Source organism: Lepisma saccharinum, chromosome 2 (genome assembly GCF_977018435.1).
Source record: "Lepisma saccharinum chromosome 2, izLepSacc3.1, whole genome shotgun sequence".
Classification (NCBI taxonomy): Eukaryota; Metazoa; Arthropoda; class Insecta; order Zygentoma; family Lepismatidae; genus Lepisma; species Lepisma saccharinum.
In genome coordinates, this window is record NC_139230.1 from 8,444,047 (window position 1) to 8,464,150 (window position 20,104).

The 20,104-nt window shown below is 37.6% G+C and overlaps 1 protein-coding gene across 1 annotated transcript; it reads right to left on the reverse strand.

Moving 5' to 3' along the window:
• Window positions 1-2,378: 2,378 nt before the first annotated feature.
• Window positions 2,379-19,561, reverse strand: LOC145984358 (uncharacterized). Its single transcript, XM_083118013.1, has 3 exons — window positions 19,287-19,561; window positions 8,241-8,313; window positions 2,379-4,079 (listed from the first exon to the last, which is right to left on the reverse strand). Exons 1-3 carry the CDS (start codon window positions 19,375-19,377, stop codon window positions 3,836-3,838), a joined length of 408 nt encoding a protein of 135 aa, XP_082974139.1. The 5' UTR covers window positions 19,378-19,561; the 3' UTR covers window positions 2,379-3,835.
• Between the last annotated feature and the right edge of the window lie 543 nt (window positions 19,562-20,104).

A 20,104-nucleotide genomic window follows, 5' to 3' on the forward strand; every position in this document is an offset into this window, starting at 1 on the left:
ATACCATTTCGGAAGAGCGATAACCCGAGTAGGATACAGCGAGAATAATAAGTAATTCAATGAAACAGAAAGCAAGAATATATGTAAAACTAGGATACTTTGGGTTCAGAATTTACTTTGTGTTTTTTCTAATTTTGGTTCACATTTCAGCTACTTTCGACTAATCGCAACGATGAGGATGAATGATGATTATAGATGAGATGGAGATACACAACTGTCACAATCTCGCTGGAGACTGGTGGGTCTGGTATATCATCTCTTGTTTGTCATTTTCTTATACTTCCGTTTGATTTGCGATCATGGGCGTCCGGAAGGGAGGGCAAGGGATGGCCGTGGCCCCACTGGAAAATGAAAGTCAACCAAAAATGTTGTATCTCACACATATAATTGCATTCTAGCCACAATAATATGTGTTAACTATTGCATGAACACCATAAATTCAAAATTAAGCAATGTTTTTTTTTAGGGAACAACACTATTTTGGGGGAAAATGTGCCTTGTTTGCCCCCCTGGAAAAAAATACCTTCCTTGCCCCTCCCTGCTAAAAATCCTGCGGACGTCCATGTAATTGCGATTATTCAAACTATAAATCAAGCTGATAGACATAATATCAATAATTAATTTGCCAGGTGATCAATATTCAGCCAGAAGGATTAGAATTAACCTTTCTTTATATTAAAAAAGGTCTGATGGGATCACATGAGGCAATTTTACTTTACATTTATTTGTATGCAAAACATTGTATTGTAAGAAATGGAAATCATGTGAAAGAAAATTTTGTGTAATATTATTTATTACTTTCCACGTGTACAAGACATATATTAGATTACAATATTCGAAATGAAATTATGTGTAATAAATCACAAGTTTCAGTCATCAATATCAAAATAAATAAAGCGACACATAATAAATCTTTATGAAGTGTGAAAAAACATTTAAGTAACACATAAATAAAGTAAATTACTTTACTGGAAACATTCCAACATCAAAATATGAGATTTTAACTAATACATTTAAAAAATGAAATCAATGCAATGGACAACTAATAATAATAACAATGAGTAAATATGAAAATAAAATAAAGCCATTCCCTGCACGATAATGAATTTCTAGTACAGTCTTTAAAATAATAAAGTGTTTGTTCGTGGGTGTCATAAACTTAGCAATTTCATCCTCACCAACCATTCAAAGTTATTATAAAGTTTTATCATAAACCAAGGCCACTACTCAATCGTTCGATGATGAGATACAATGCATTTTAGCAAAACTTTTACACAAGAGAAAGAGAGAGACGGAGCACACGCGCGCGCGCGCAAAACTGACAGATTCAGAACCTTATTTTACTATAGTTTCTTCAAATTCATTATTATTTGTATTGTATATACAAATTGATTTTAAGACGTTCCCTGCCTGATGAATGGAACTTTGAAAGTACACTGTGACACCTTCGATTGCAGATGGGTGAATTAGTTGAATGTTCCGTGTGCAGAATAAATTCGATTTCTTGAGAGGTTTATTCACCCTCTGAGAAAAATATCTTTAATTACTTAAATTGTAAGCAAGGAATGACAGCATTCCATAGTACAGATTCAAAAATACCGTATCGTGCCCAAGGTATTGGGTAAGCATAGCATAGCAGGTAACAGAGAAAGGAATGCTGAATAAGTAATCAGGCAAAGGTCGGGTGATTGACTTGGAAGGCGCATGTGGCATGAGTGTTGGAATTGTCAGGAGGTGTGATCAGTTGGCGAGAATAGGAGAGAGAGTAAGGACTACGGACTGTGAGAGAGGATCAAAGTGGAGAACGATTATTGGACCACCACGTAACGCAACTCCCATGCTGCGTTTGGGATCGAACCAAGAACCTCTAGATTTAATTGGGTGATGTAGCTATTCCTCATTCATCCCTCAGGTAGTTATCACTCGCTTGGCCTAAATGTGATAAATGCAAGAGGTTACCTTTTAAAGGAATGGCGATAGAAATTAGCTTAGATTAAATATGGGTTTTATACTCTCCATGACTGAATCGATATGGATTGGTTAATGAAAGGATATTACTTGCCTTACAAATATATGGAGATTGTTCCTAGCTTGTCCTCTCAACTATCACTTGTCTGACCTCCCTGTCAGGCATCGAATCTATCACATACCATCGTCCAATAATCGTTCTCCACTTTGATCCTCTCTCACAGTCCGTAGTCCTTACTCTCTCTCCTATTCTCGCCAACTGATCACACCTCCTGACAATTCCAACACTCATGCCACATGCGCCTTCCAAGTCAATCACCCGACCTTTGCCTGATTACTTATTCAGCATTCCTTTCTCTGTTACCTGCTATGCTATGCTTACCCAATACCTTGGGCACGATACGATACTCATGTTTACAAGCTACGCTTGCACTAAAAATATGTTGCATGGCTTTCTGATAAATTATGATAATTTGCAACTTTCAAGGTGACTAAGGGAGGGTTTTAAATTTGCATGGGGTTTCGATTATTTTGACCTGTTTACAACTAAAAACGAAGGAAATACTTATTTCATGATTTTTTTGTTCACCCATAACTTTGTCTAAAACAAACAACACTGAAAGAAGTGTAATAAAAATATTTTGGCCTTTAACCAAAATTATCAAGATAATATAAATTACAAGGTGTTATATAAATTGTTTTGAAGCAGAACAAATAATCAAATAAAAAATACACCCACCTTTATTTGTTTGGGAAAAGTTATTGTTACACTGTGTAACATGAAGTTTAAGCTCTAAACTATGATATAAAGTATCTGAGTGATAGGTTCAACTACACTACAAGTACAATACCAATAAATTTGACTACTCACTCATTGCCCATTGTACAGCGAAGACAAGCTTCTAAATGAGTATGAACAGATAGAAATAGGAACTTATAAAAGAAGGTTCTATTGGTGATCATGACTAGACAAAGAGAACAATGAATATTCAAGTATACATCCTTTTTAAAATCTGACTTCTTCACAATTTGGATAATTAAAACAGTGAAAATTGCCAGCTCATTATGAGATTAGAATCCACTAAAAGTATATTCTGATCATAATTTTAAATATAAATCTTGCATACAATTAATAAAAATGTAAGAAATGTAATATAGATAAAACGTATCGAGCGCTGCTATTCTTGGATGGAAGATACAAAATGCAGTCATTAAATGCAATGGAATTTATACAAGAGGACATATTTCCATTTAATCTGTTACACATGCTACTATTTTATCACTATATGGAAAATTATACTGGTATGTTCAATGCAAAGCAGTTATCGTAAGAACATTAACTTTTATAAATCGTCTGAAGTGGCAGGTCACTATATGAATGTTTATTTTTGCCCACACAAGTTCAAATTATCAGAGTAGTAAGTTAATCCTCACTTCTGCATATTGCATCAGATATTATAAGGCACAGTTCTGTAACATAGATAGAAATACAATTCATATTTTTTATGTTTAAATTGTATGATCAAGTATTAGGAAAGAATGAGCATGATAATTACATTTGTAGAAAAATCGCACAATTTAAGGAAAATATACTCTCAATATGTTTTTGAATATACGTACGTTGCAGTCTTTTTCGTTGCGAGCAGCAACACAGTCTTACTTATTGCGGACTATATATTTCCTCCGGTATTATAATTAGCGCATTTATATTGTACTCCTCTCTTCACATTTTGCAAGGCAATTTTTGCCATTGCGTTCCCATGCATGCCATGCGAATACATTTTTTTTTCGTTTGGTACAGAACGCTTTGAAACGTAACATAGTATTCAATTTTCCAAAAGGGTAAGGGAAACACATATTGTTAAGATTACATTGCATATGTCCTCCAGAGTACAACCGTCGACATCCCTAACAGGAAAACGCCAAGAATGACCCTGAAAAGGACAATCCAGTCAAGTTCAGCAATTTTTTTGTCTGGAGCATGTCCATTCTTGTGTGAAGTCCGTTGCGATGTTTCGCCATGCATATGCCTTTGATCAGAGTCACTCTGATCGTCCATGAACCATCTGCAAGTTGGTATGCTCTGTACGCTCCTCCTCCTGGGCCTGGATCTGGAAAGATGACAAGATAGGACCTACATAAGAAAATCTCATATACCTATATATATACACAGGGTGGTACTCTTTAGAAACTAATAATTTGAAATAACCATCATATATAATCCAAGCTTTAACCATTTGTTGCCATATATTACACATGGCACAGTGGTTCGGATCCCACTTTAAGCTGTAGATCCAGTCCCGATTCGCTTTTCTGTGCATAAAGTGGACTCAAAACAATTCAAATTCAAAATTAATCTTACATACAATGAACTTGAGTTAGGAAATGAAGTGTGGTATTGTAGATACAAAGGACTCCTTTGTAACAACAAATGTTTAATACTATAATTTCCTTTTGTTACACTCTACTATCACAGAGCAGCAAAAATAGGAATACTAATTATGGAATAATATGCTGCTTAATAATAAGAATAGTAAATTGATGATGACTTAAGATGCATATTTATATTATATCTAATACCCTATATATCTTCCTCCTTCCTTTTAAAAAAATTCTTAGAATAATATCCAGTTTAAAATTGTATCTGAACAACTGATTTCCAATTGAGAATCGAAAATAATACTGTTGAATTAGCTAATGAAAATCCCAACCTTTAGGTTGTTGAGAAGGGCTACGGAAACAGTCTTAGTGTCATAGAACAGGATGTCTTAGAAAGCACAAGATAAATTCCTATTGGTATCTGTTGAGCTCCTCTGAATCGCGGTCGCTGAAAGGTTTTACGAGTCGATTAGGAGGCAAACGGGACCAAGCCGTGTTGATACAGGTGTGCTAGTTGGGTACAAAAGCAACTTCAATCCGTTCTGCCTTTTGGGAACATTTGGCAGTTGATATCACAAGCTTAAATTGTATTCCTCATGTGCGTTCAAATCGTCTTCTGGGAGCGTGCGTTTCTTTCTTAAATTATTACGTAAGTGCAATGCATCCGTATTCATATCCCTGCGAGTTTTGTGAACGAGTCTCATCAACTGTAGAGTGGCCGTGGATCACAGCTGTCAGATAGCTTCAAGTTCGTCATAAGCAGTAAATCTTTTAAAAACTGACGTAGAACCAAATGGGTTGTATTCATAGGCCCGCATATTTTGTCGATCGATCCAATCAACGTTTTAGGTTTACAACAGATAGACACCCTAAAAGAATTTCCTCGTAATTATCGCAGGGTATAGTAGATCAACTCTTCGAGTCCGTTCTTACCCATTTTAACCTTTACTAAGGGAACACAATCCAAGTTGTTTGCCATCTCGATAGTGAATCGTTACCTAGGCGGGCGCGGGGAGGGGGAGGCACGTGCTATTTTCTTTTCAATGATTCCAATTTATGAACGTTGGCCCAAGACTGATGGATTTGGTTTATTTTACTTCGCTTTTCTGCCACTTTTGACTAATCGCGAATGTGAGAATGTGTGATGATAGAATGCAACTGATGAAGGGACACTTACAAAAAACACCCATGCCTAGATCGGGATTGGAACCCAAGACCCTTCGCGACGTTCGACCAAGAAAAATACCACTGCCTTGACGGTGATATACTGATATTGTTCTCGCTGCACTTATTTTAATCCTTAATATGTGGGGACATCATCCAAGTTGTTTGATACACTGTGAATGTTTAAATTCTTAAAATTTAATTCACACTTAAAGTGACTTCAGAATCCTCTCGCTACTTCATAAAAAATAAGGCATGTTAGGTGAAATTAAAGTGTATTGTTCTAATGCAGTTGATTTTTTCTTGAATATTAAAGATTTTCTCGATGGAGTAAAGTATCCAGTTTGAATTCCACGTTAATTTTTAACGAAGAAAGGTTCTGTACCAAAATTGTTGTTTGGATTATGAAAGAATATTTCTTTGTTCTTATATAATGATAAATTCAGATTTGTAAATGGTGCTTGTACGTCATTAACTGAGGTAAAAACGTAGTGTGGATTTACTTAGTTAATAAAGAAAACTGTTGCTTTAGATAGACAGTTTAATTAATTTACTAACGTATGAATGTAACATATCGTGTTTAGAGCAATAAAAAGCTGTCTTTAATATTTTGACATTGGCTCAGCAAACGCCTTCAACCACGTAAAATGTGCCTCACCGGGTTACACAGTAGTTCGGATCTCACTTTAAACTGAAGGTTCAGTCCCGATTAGCCTAAATTGCATAAAGTAAAAATTTGAAACAAAAATTCAAATTCAAATTCTTAATGTAGTGGCCCTTTCAGGTAATGTAATGGATTTCGCCATTACTTTGTACTGAAGGGTTCGATCTGTCTATCGCAATAAAATTTCTACTCTGCCACAAACCTTTTGTAAATCAGGACTTACATTAAAGTAACGTCTTCGCCTTGTAATGAAGGGGTCTCGAGTTTGATTCCTGGTGGAGGCACATAGTGGTTCGGATTTTACTTTATACTGTAGTAGGTCAAATTCCGATTAGCCTATCTGTGCATAAAGTGGACTTAAAACAGGAACTAGAAAAAACCTCAAGCTCTATAAATCTATTAATAAGCAGGTCAAGTGTAATTTTTTGCCGCAATTCCCAAATCGAGGAAAAAAACCTTCAAGAATACCGTATTTGAAGTTCTGTGACTCATGCTATGTGCAATTCTCTTTAACGACCAGTAAGGCCGGTGTGAAACACTAGATGAGTGTGGAAATAGTGATTGCGTGGGCAGAATGGAAAAGTGCCATTGTAGGAACATAATCTAGATCCGCAACACCGGCATTCCAGAAAATCGTCGTCAGATGTGAGTAACATATGCCAACGCATCGACCATATATGCATAAGGAAAATTTTCGAACTTGAACCCTCTCAAAACGGCACATGATCCTTGCGTATCTGTTTTTATTACTACTGTTATTGGTTCTATATTATTATTATTATTATTATTATTATTGATAACGCTTTAATATTTCAAACATTAGTATGCAATTGCATGAAGATTTGACACACACAGGATATATACTACGTAGAATTTTCAGCGAAAAATGCAATCCCGACGATTCACACACAGGTAAAACAGCGAAAAATCAGGCCAAGCCTCGGTAGTTGACGTCCGCGTCGAAGTGGTCAGCGCAGCGCCCTAAGACACCAAAATCGAAACACCCAGGTTCGATGTTTGTGTTAGTCCGAAATTGAGAAAACAGAGAATTCAGTAAATATTGATACATGTGAAAACTGAGAAACAAGCGAATAACGGGGGATACTGCCGCTTCGGGGTATTCCTTTTTATATTAAAGAGAAGGTGGTACAGAAATGGCACGGTACTTCAGAGACCCGGGTTCGAGTCCTGGCTCAATTCCAATTATCTGTGCATAAAGTGTACTTAAAATAAAAACTCAAACCGCCGAATTTTGTAATAGTAAGGTTCCAGTACTCATAGTACTACGTATTGTCAATCAGATTTGCCTTATTTGAGGGTAAGCTGAGTGATTCTCAATGTCGCCTGGGTATGTCACCTATATGAAGAATCTCCAGCACTTCCAAGGAATCAAACCAAATTCTCTGGTTCAAAAGCCAGGCACCTTGCCGCCTTGACCAGCTCACTAAAGGTGAAGAAGGCTAGCCATTAAAAACTGAAATTTAATCCGAATTGATTTTGTTTTATATTTGCTTCCTCGTTGCAAAATATTACTCTTATTTAATTAAAAATTACCTTTCTAAACATTTATAGTTCATCTCACATGGGGAATGTAAACTAAGGAGAACTGCAGTTTTATGTATAAGAATGAATCGAATCCGTTAATTCATAATTAAGGTACAGTGATCGGCAATAAAAATGGAACACGTGGATTCTGAAATGCCCGCTTCTCTGCAATGTGCCATGTGCGTTGCCTAACTCTACGGGGGTAGCAGAGCTTGCTATTGAAGTTGGCTCATCGATTCAGTTAGGCAACACACATGGCGCATTGTAGGGAAGCAGGTATTTCAGGATCTACGTGTTCCATTTTTATTGCCGGTGACTGTACATTATGAAATACGTCTCGAAGCTTTCCTGGTATCCAGGCAAGTTTTACGAATGTTTTCAAGCTTCCAACAGCTAACATCACTCTCATTCTCAGGGATTGGAGTGAAGTACGGTGTTTGAGAAACAGGCTTCAATTCCTGAAGATGATTGGAGAAAACTGACATTATAGGCAACATTAATACAAACAGAAATAACTTACATTTCTTGGTTATTTTGTGAAGACAATCCACCAATGCTATAACGTCTACTGTGAGTTGATCCTTCATAGCTTCCTGAAATGAAAAATATCAAAATTAAGTTGATCATAGTTTATGATGATTATAAAGTAAAGGTATTATTTGAAGGGCTCGGATGTAAAACATGGTAAGTGACATTTTGGTCATTTTAAAGTTACAAAGTAAAATGTGCCATCCTTCAATTTTCGAGTGAAATTGACATGTAATACAATTTGCATTGGACTCAGTACAGCCTTCTGAAATTGGTAAACATAACACAAAAACAATTTATCTATAGTATGACTTCTAATAATCTTTTTTCTTAATGAACTCAGAAATCAACAAAATGTCACTTACCATGTTTTAGACCCGAGCCCTTCATTTGACAACACCAGAAATGTGGCAAACATAAATTTTACCAAAGAATTAACTAAAATTAGCTGATTATATTGAGACTCGTGTATTGGAAACAATAGAGAAATACAAAATGAGTATGCGAAACGGAATAGGCACTGGGACGGGATATAAGTTTTCTTGTGTTTGGCATCACGCCCTAACAACACATCTGCGTTGGATGTAAAGGACTCCACATTGGACTCTTATGAGAAAACGCTGATGTGTTCAGAGCTACGACTGAACTGATAATATTTTGTATTTGTATGTTATATTATTATTGCTTTCGAGGGATGGATTTTTCCACTTTCTGAAAACTTTGAAGACACCTGGGTAATTTCGTTAAATATGTTTTTAAAGTATATTTTTTGCACATGCGATAATCGTACGTTGATCCATACCTCGGACGAAAACTACGAATATTTGTGTCCCTTTCGAGACTCGATCCTGATTACAATGCAATAGCTGTTACCGTTAAGCTCTCGGTAAGATGTCAGGTCTCTCTTGTTGTGTCCTATCCTGCTTGTGAGTCCAAAAGATTCAGATCTGACTGAACGCAAGTGACCAGTTTCGAATTAACTCTTGGACTAGAAAGTATGGATAGGATCCATTAATCGACAGATATTGATTATAAATTGATAATGGAATGCCTTCTATTTTTATTTATTTGTTTGATATATCCAGAATACAGAGAGTGTCAATTTATATCAGGATATCAAGAATGATACTGGAAAATTGACAATAATTTAGACCAGATTTTTCCATAAATTCTCATTTAACTTTTCCGTATGAATGAATAGAGAATCAAAACCTGTACAGAATGTTGAAGAAAATTATTTTTAAATGTTCGTTCTGTTGTAAGATAACACCATCAGTTCCATCATTCAGCGTGAAAATTAACTAAAATATAGTTCCTTAAGACTACCAAGAAAATAGTTACTTGTAGTTTCATGTATATTTTTTTTTGTAACACGTACTTGTAGCGAAATACTTTATATCATTCAGAATCTGTAACAAAATTCAGTCATTTATATTTGTTGGATACAATATCGGAGTTTTTTAATTTTATTTCGGTACTTTGTATTTTTGCTTATTTTACGCCGCTTTTCAACTGATTCACGTTAATCATGACGGCAAAAGTGAATGTTGGAGTTGATGAACAGGAAAACATTAAAGAAACACCCACGTGCAGGTTGGGAATCAAACCCAGAGTCTGCGGTGGCATGATTGTATCTCTATCGATATCATTTTACGTCTGCGTAACAGTATTAGTGTTGTTTCTTTCATATGTCTTTAAATTATGGTGTAGTAATTCCCATTCTCATATATCTCATTCGTCCGCTCTGTTAACCTCTACCCGGGTTCGATACACGGTGGAGGTACATAGTGGTTCGGATCCCACCTTAAACTGTAGGTCCAGTCCCGATTAGCCTTTCTGCAAATAAAGTGGACTTAAAAAAATCTCAATGGAGAACAATTAGAAAACCTCGATTAACCTCTGCGAACTGTATCTTCCCTTTGCTTAAATCTTGCTATGTTAAAGTTACGTACTGTGTATAAAGGGTAAATTTGAAAGCACTTCACCTATACAAATGACCCAACGTCGTATCCTCTGGTTATCGAACTCTGAACTTTAATTAGAACTTTTTTATTTTAGGCTGGATATTTCTCAGATATGTGTCAATAAACATTTCAATTAAGAGTGAGGTATACGGTTCCGATTATGACGTCAGGCGGTGTTAATATCAGCTATTCTTAGGCGGAACTTGTCCGTCGATTGCCAAGCTACTGACGATTGAAATTTGCAGCTGGAGCGCTGAGTGGCCACGAGGAAAATCGTGATCGTTGAATGCCGGATACAAAATGTGTCATCGGCGTGAAGTTGGTTAACTTCTAACGGCGCTTGGAGCACACGTGGCGGATTGTTAAATGGTATTCGAAGAGAAATTAATTCAATTCGACGTGAAGCCAGCAATTACAATTAAATTGCTATGGCAATTTGCAAGTAAAGGTAAGGTAAGGTAAGGTAAAGTTCCCCGAGCATACAGCACCGTGCCATGAAGGCCGCCTTTACCCCCACCCCCTCCCCCGAGTTGCCCCAGGTACCCATTAATTTGAAACTGGGTGCTTTGTGCGGGGACAAGTCTGGAAAAATTCCGACCTTAGATCACCCACACCGGGAATCGAACCCGGGACTCCGGCGTGGCAGCCAGACGCTCTACCGATTTCGCAGTAAAATGTGCCACTAGACAAAATTGAATTCACACTGTGCTCAGATGGGCTAATCGGGACTGAACCCACTGTTTAAAGTTAATTGTGCCTCAACAGAGAATCGAATCCGGGACCCCTTGGTATACAAATCGACAACGTTACAAGTACGTCATCGGGGAGGCCAGAAACATCACCAAAGGTGAAGAGTCAAGCCCTGTCAGCATACAGGAGAGGAAAGAGAGGTGTCTCTCCACTGCCTGGTATCGAACTTCTTTAAGGGGGGCAACTGGTCCCTCCGAAGCGTTGCACCGAAAACTATAGCTATACCTTTGCACCGAAGAATTTACTTATACGAGGGCTGCTGGAAAAGTTTCTGCAATCAATATGAAAAAAGACATGTGCAATTCTGGGAATGGCTTTATTGTTTTTCAAAGTATTCACCCTTAAGATCGATACACTTCTGCATACGCTCAAACCAATTGTGAAAGCGTTTTTTCCACTCTGAAGCTGATACCTTAGAAACCGCTGTTCGAGATGCGTCAACAGCTGCTTCAGGCGACACAAATCGCTCACCACGCATCTTATTTTTCATGTGCGGGAACAAAAATAAGTAATTAGTGGATAAATTAGGTGAGTACGGACAATGAGTCATTAATTCGACATTTTTACTGGACAAAAAAATCAACAGTTTGGTGTGCTGAGTGGTAACTGGCGTTGTCGTGGTGAAGAATAATGCGACGATTTGGGTTTGTTTTACGCAATTCATTGATGACCTCTGGCAAGCAAAATTGTTGTATAGCACTCAGCATTTACAGTCCTTCGATCTTCTATCGCTATTGTTGCCACATGTCCGATATAACCGAAGAAACAAGCAATCATTTGCTTGGCAGCACTCCTCGAACGAACAACTTTTGTTGGTTTCGGCTCACTTTGAAACACCCAAACAGTGGATTGCTGTTTAGTTTCGGGTTCGTATGAATAGATCCCAGTTTCGTCTCCTGTAACGAAGTAGTACACCAAATTTTGACTTGCCTCGGTTGAATTTTTTTGAGCATTTCTTTACACCAATTTACACGAGCCTCTTTTTGAGCTTCGGTCAAGTTGTGTGGGATCCAACGGCTTGAAAGTTTCTGTACGTTCAGATGACCATGCAAGATCGTATTCATTGCTTTCATGTCAATGTTCAAGGATGCCTGAATCTCACGGTATGTCGCATGCCGATCTCTCTCAATCATTTCACGCACAGTATCAACATTACTGGCAACAACAGACGTGGATGGACGACCTTCACGAAATTCATCAATGAGAAATGTGTGACCATGCTGGAACTCGGAAAGCCAATTGTACACAGTCCAATTGGATGGTGCTTCATCCCCAAAAACCAAATGAAGTCGCTCGATGCATTGTTTCGGTGTTAAACTACATTTGAAATCATAAAAACTCATTGCCCGAAAGTGTTCACGAGAAATTTCCATTTCTCACACGAAACTACTTCTTCAAACTGCTGTGAAAAATAAACGAATAGGCTTAAACAAACAATCAAAGATAATTTAGACATAATAAGGTCTATTCTTCCGATTTTTATAATAGCGGAACAGTAGCGCCACTGTTGGTGGTAGTTTGCAGAAACTTTCCAGCAACCCTCGTATCAGTAATGGTACACACGAAACATATTTTTCTTAACTATAACGATGAATCTGAACAATTGTAACCAATGGCAATTGAGATGAACGCAAAATTAGGAGATGCACAGTAAAACAGACTAGAAATGTAAACCAATTGTTCATATGAACTTTTACTTTAATCAATTATATAAGCTACTCACAACACAGACGTCATGGGAGTTCAACAGCCAGAAAATATTAAATTAAAATGTAAGAACTTTTATGACTCAAACAGTGGTATCTGGCCGACTATTCATCAGAAATTAGAAAAATATAATTATTGTAATTATCTTGATTATTATCATAAATTCCTCACTATCTGAGTCTAGATTTTTTGTATTTTATTACTACATTAGCTATCCCATCCAAATGTTAATATACCATTGTGATGCATGATATTCAATCATACGTTCAACCTGTCATTGGGTAAGTGAATTATTATAGCTAATTTAATTTTTATGTTCGAAAGTGTTGTTTTACTTTTTATTATAAGATGATGTATAACATTTTGATACGAGTTTCTTCAATACGTTAATGCTTCACATAATCAAGATTAGCTTCAGGAGTTAATGTATGCAAATCCAAACCACATTCAACCACAAACAGAAATATAATATTCTTGAATTCTTAAGGTACATCTGATAAAATTAATATTATATCACTGCGAAATTTTATTATTTTTCATTTCTATATTATTTCTTGGTTAGGAGTACAGCTTTCAAGTTCCAAAATGTGTGTACTTTTAGCTGCAGGGGTCTACGTTATGTTGTTAGGAAAGTCAAAGTACCAAAGATATTTTTACTTTGACGTTTCAGCAAGTGTTTCATACCATACATCATCCACGCCCGAAATGGTTTTAGAGTAGCAAATAACCAGGTGGATATTTAACGCAATGTGGAAACTAATAGAGCGAAGATTAATACATATTCGCCAAAATTTTACGTCACAAAAGTTCAAGCATTTGATGATGATGGGTGCAGTGACAGCCCAGCCTTTCTGTTGTGAATGGGCCACTGATGAACGTCAAAGATTTGGGTGGGTCGGACCTTCAAATAAATATGTATTTTGCTATTCACATTGTTGTTATTTGATCCAACTAAAACTATGAAGTTTAAATATTGGAGTAAAAAGAAATTATATAAATTCAAATGTGTGTTAATTTTAGGTTCTATTTACATTTCACAACATGATGTAATTTTTAAAAATTATAAATTAAATAACAGTGTAATGTGTTCGTGGGAAATATGGAAAACTAAACACATCATTTCTGCTGTGAAATGCGGAATTTCAAATTATTGAAAACTTATTTTATTACTGTCACCCGCTCACAATTCAGTGTGAACGATAATGATGAAGAGCAGTGCTCGCAATGGGAATTCCTAGCTGAGAGGATGCTTGTATGAATCAACATGCAGACAATTCATTAAGTGGGGGATGCTTGTGCAAAATATCCTAGCTGGGGGATGCTTTATGAAAATCTTCCTGAGTGAGAGGGGAGGGGGCCTAGCGTCTCCCCACTTTCCTCCACCACTTCGAGCACTGGTGATGAGATGAAATAACATACATAATGATCTGGCTGAGATTCGAACCCAAATGCTTTAAATTTGAGATTGAGTGTCAAGCAGTCAAATCTTAATGCCTTAAAATACAAAGCAATCAACACATTGCCGTGAATCTTGGCCTTAGGAAATTCTTGCAGACAGCTTCACTGTTGATTTGAGGCATCGTTGGCTTAGCGAGAGCACCGAAACCTAGATCACCTGTTAGAAATCGAAAAGAGAGCGACACTGACACTCTCCAGCACTGAGAACGAGACACGCGTCTGTAAAGTAGAAACGAGACTAGACTGTTAAAGAGTGATCTTGTTCGAGACTTGATCGGGAAGAAAGATGCACAAAAATTTAGCCTAAATCAAAATTGCTTTAAAATGCGGATTATTCAGAGACAGGTTACAGATTATAGATACGTTATATGTTGCTAAATGTGCGAAAACTTATGTATGTAGCCACGGACGTCCGCAGGATTTTTTCCAGGGAGGGGCAAGGAAGGTATTTTCCCAGGGGGGGGGGCAAACGAGGCACATATTCCCCAATAATAGTGTTGTTCCCTCAAGAAACATTGCTTAAATTTGAATTTGTCATATTCATGCAATAATTAACACATATTATTGTGGCTGAAATGAAATTATATGTGAAAAATATATAATTTTTGGTTGACTTTCATTTTCCATGGGTACGCCCCCCCTTGCCCCCCTTCCGAACGCCCATGTATTTAGCAATAGCGTATGCTGAGTTTCTGATGAGGGCTATCTCACTATACTGTTAGTGTTTGAATTAAGAATCAATAAATTGAAACACACAACCACATAATAATAATAATAATAATAATAATAATAAAGATTGAAGCATCATTCCAACTAATGAATAAAATATATATTTAAGTAAAAAAGTAGTACTATTGATATGAAATTTTCTGTCTGCCGAAAACATTAGGGAATACGAAAATTTTCTTGGTAATATTTAAAACACAGTTTTAAATAGTTGTATTGTTACAATAATTTTAATAGTTCTATTTTCTCAAGCCACATTGGCATTTTAATTACCGTTCATTTTACATAGTTGTACGTTGAATGAGAGAAGAATAATTCTCAATTTCCAAAGAAATTGAACGTAAAATGTGACCTCAGAAGAATTCTTGCTTTCCCCTTCATCTAAATATCTCTGGGCTTTGCAAATAGCCTAACTAACTAGAATAAACGCTCCTGGTATTTAGCTTGTTTCTGTAAGGTACTTCTTTTACATATTTATATTTGTTAATTCGAGCCTCGAGACGAGATGGGACCGAGAGAGATGTAGAACTCGAAGCCAGTCCGAGACCGAGATACATTTTGGCATTAACGAGACGAAATGTACCAGGGATGGTCAAGTCCGGATCCACAAATATCCGCGTCCTATATCTTCGGTTCCAGTTCCGGGTACCCGAGTTTCTATTTCGGATAACCCGGATTCAAACATTCTAAACCATCCCTACGGCACCATCCCCACAGTAGCTCATGTAAATGCGACGAGGAACTTGAACATCATTGGTATTTAACACCTTGCCTCGTCGGAGGCTTGTATGCTTTACACGGGACGCATGTATGGCATGAACATTTAACATGTACCAAGGTTTCCTTCCTCTCATTGTAATGCAGAAGTTGTCCCAAAGCCACGAATGAATCGGTCAATGATGCAGTGTGCAACGAAGGTCTTGACCATTGACCCTTTTGAATGGTGAACTTGCCGCAACCACCACCTCAGGACTTACCAACGTAGGATTACATTTTCTCGGTTTACTTAATGATATGTTGTGTGTTCTTTTCTTAAATTATAAACAAAATGATATTTTTAGCATGACAAATGGGGGTAGGGAGGGGCTGGTGGGAAAAATCACAACTGGAGTCTCGAAAGTCGGTAGTGCGAATGGAAGAATACGAAATCTGCTAAGCAGTGACTGCGTAGTTGTTCTTAGATGGGCTAATTTAGAATTGAAAGAAAGTTTTGTAGAAATTTTGTTCCGTTCTCTATCATATTACTTTCTATTTGCCTATTTTGTACTGATTTTCTATTCCTTTGGTTTAATCGAGACATTGAAAATGAATGATGAACTGGTGATGGAACAAGGACATTGATACATCTATGCTTGACCGGGGTTTGAACCTGGTACCTCTGGCTTTCTAGCATGTTACTACGCTGAACACTCCGCCACGGAAGCCTAGTCTATTTCTTCATTTACCTTTAGCCACCTGTAAATGATAATCAACAATTATCTGGCTTAGTGCAACAGTGGTCTAACCCACTTTAACATTTTGCATTAATCTCAAACAAGAATTAGACTAATTTTACCAATAGAGAGTTCTGAAAATCTGAAATATACATGTCACGTTCCTAGTTAATACATGTTAAATTGCAAACAGTACAAAAAAACTGCTCCCATGTCATAACAGCAACGTACTCTTGAATTTTAATTAAATCAATTGAAAATCTGTATAATTAATTTATTCAATCTGTGTGTAAGAGAGTTTTTTGGTGACAAAAACAAAACGAATGTTTGTTTTAATTAATATGTTTGAACTGGAATATTATGTTCATACGAAAGGGAGGTGAGAGAACAATGAAGGTGGTGTGAGTAGCACAAAGACGTTCCCGGTTTGAGTACCGACTTGGACAATCTTTGTTAGGATCCCTTTATCAATTTCATCTAATTAATACTCATCATCATCGTCGCGTTTATCAAAAGGCTGAAGAAAATTTACGCTAAATAACAAAAATACAAAGAAAGTACAATCGGAGAGTAAAAGGAAAATAACTTTCTTTTATATTGCACGGTCAGATTCCTTTCTGAACCTCCCAGACAATGATGTGGTTAACATCAGCGCATTGTAATCAAAGGTTTGATGCTTCGATATCCGATGAGGGGACATTTCATTGGTTCGAGCCCCTTTAAACCCAGTCCGAGATATCCTCCCCATAAATGAAGTGAATTTAAAACATACTTGCCATCTCACCGATTTTCGACGAGCTGTTCCTCTTCGCATAAGTTAGACGAAAAGCGGAATCCCTCACAAGCACTATCAGTGTAATAGACGCCACGTGTTGAGAATATGATAAAGAGTAATCTCTACTTCCCCTGATAATGCTGGTAACTGAAGCAGAATTTGGATTTGGTTTTCCCCTTTGTTTTATGTAGCTACAACTTTGTTTGTTTTCAAACATCGACGCATATCGCTCAGTATCAGTCCATGTGCTTCACAAATAGTTATTTTCGAACATTGGCAAACTAGAGCTGAGAGTTACTTTATGCACACAGGCTAGACGAGGCAGATGTATGACGTAATGTGAAATTCACTGACCCCGACGCGGATATCGAATCCTATGTGAAAGGTGCAAATGTTGACCACTATATTATCTTCAGACTTCCGTGGTCTAGTGACTACCATACTGCAGTGCAAACTTTGGAACAGAAACCGAGGCAAGACGTGGATATTTGTGATTGATTTGGTGTTCATGTGGCCTTTGAACAGTTGACGCTAATCTGGACTAGTAATAAACAAAGTTTCCATGATGTCATTTTTCATTGTTTCAAGTGAAACCTTAAACTTGTGAGCCTATATGTGTATAAAGTGAACTTAAAACAAACTTTGCAAATCCTTTTGCTTGGTGATATAAATTACTCAATAAGCAAACAAAGCTGGCGTTTTCGTTGCAATAAAATAATCCTAACATCTACATGCATTTACAAAACAGGAATAATATAGATATCACCAGTGAATGAACTTCAAGTGCTTGTTTGACTGATAAACTTGGTTTATTTTACTTCGCTTTTCTGCCACTTTTGGCTAATAGCAAAGATGAGGGTGGGTGACGACATGATGAAATTGATGAAGGGACAATCACAAACACACAAGGAATGCACACGAAATCCCACAAGGACCACACTGGCTCAGGGTCCAGACGCCAGAGCCTCGTTGACCTGCAACATTGCAGTTACCGGAGTGCAACACGTGGTTGGTTGCCTTTTAGGGTGCTTTCTCAAAAAGTTTCAAGTGCATGTGAAGGGTGTCAAGTCGTCTTACATTAGCGAGGGAGGCCTGGTGTCATTTTGTTATTTAGGATCCCTTTTCTGCCACTTTTCGGCTAATTGCGACGATGAGGATGAGCAGATGAAATTGATGAAGGGGCATTCGCAAAAAGACCCACGCTCCGGCTGGAACTCGAACCCGGGAACTTTGATGGCGAAATCGAATGCCGAGAGGTTGGTACACTTGGTCACCGAGGGGCTGTCGGAGGCTTGGGTTTGACTCTTGATAGGAGCAACGATTCTTTTTTAATATCTTACCAAAGAATTTCAGCTTTTGAAAATCTGCAAGCCTGACAGGCTCTCATTATATCTTTTTCAGTAATAACTAGAGGTTCTAGGAGAACGTGGCACTCTGGGTATTAATGTACTTTATATCGCGAAAATTGGTTTTGGCCGGTTTGGTGTCCGAGCGCGTTAAGTGGTCGACTTTCGATCTCTCACCATCGAAGTTCCCGGGTTCAAATCCCTGTCTGGACATGAGCGTTATTTGAGAGTTCCCTTTCCTCAGTTTCATCTAATCATCACTCCTCCTCATAGTTGCAATTAGCCAAAATCGGCATAAAAGCGACGCTAAATAACAAAAATACAAATACCAAAATTAGTTTGATCTTCCTCTTTGCATAGCTAATGTTGGAAGTGTGTTAGATTTGTAATTTTCTTATTTTACGTCGCTTTGTTGTCACTTTTAACTAACCGCAACGATGATGATGAATTGTAATTAGCTGCATGAAGAAGATATTCACAGAGACATGCCCAGACCAAGACTCGAACAAGAATCGTTGGGAGACGATACCGTGATTCAACCACAAAACGTGCTCTGACACGGAGACGGGGGAAAACTGTTTGTTTGAGGTTTTCGAAGTCCACTTTATGCACAAATAGGCAAATCGGGACTGGACATCCACTTTAAAGTGGGAGACAAACCACTATGTGGCTTCGCCGGGTATCAAACCCGAGATCCCTTGATTACAAAGCGATGACGTTACCAATACGCATTCGGGGAGGCCCAGGAAACGGAATGGCATTTTTCTTTTTTGCTTTCCGCGTCGTAACACACATACGCACCATAATTGCGTACTGTACGTTGATCCCGTAACAGATCTAAATTACACATTACAGATATCAGAAGCGAAATTATCTTACCTGAATTGTACAGTGCAGGATTCCGCTGACTCAAAACAGGTAAGCTAGCTTTCCTTGATCGAGGTCGCAGATACAAGCTTTGGTTTGGCATTCTTGATAGAAACTTCTCACCGTATAAATAACTCGAGCAAATATTTACTAACACATTAACTCTTCCTGATCGCGGCGCGTGCACCCGGCCAGCAAAAGGCTCGGTCTGTTTGTCGGGCGCTCGTTCAGCTGATGGAAGACGTGTGCTCAACAAATGCCGGGCGAACAATACGTCCTCTGCCGGGATTACGCCAACGTGCTTGCTTCCGCCCGCCCACTCATCTTCAAGTGGCACCTATAAAACTCAGAGTGCTTTAAACATGGCTCACTTCTACAGCCAATAAAGTAATCCGAAATAAAACAGTTAATGGGCCTTTGAATATTGCTAAAGGTGCAAAAGGTGGTGAACTTGTACCACGTAATGAGTTTATTTAACGAACGAGATGTAATTGATTGATTGATTGATTTCTTTTTTATTACTCAGCACATAGCCTATTTTTGCCCGTCGCACAATACGGCGATAAGCCCCTTTACTAAACCAAAACTGAGCCGGCTTCCGTGACGGGGTGGTTAGCACGAAAGGGCGCCCGCAGGATTTTTCTCAGGGGGCAGGGTGTCAGAAACTTTTATTATTATTATCGTTGCAATTATTACTGCTTTTATTGTTGCTATGATTTTTTGTTATTATTACTAATACTACTACTAGTTTTTTATTGATTGATTGATTGATTTAGTGTTTTAAGTCCACTTTATGCACAGTAAGGCTAATTGGGACTGGACCTACAGTT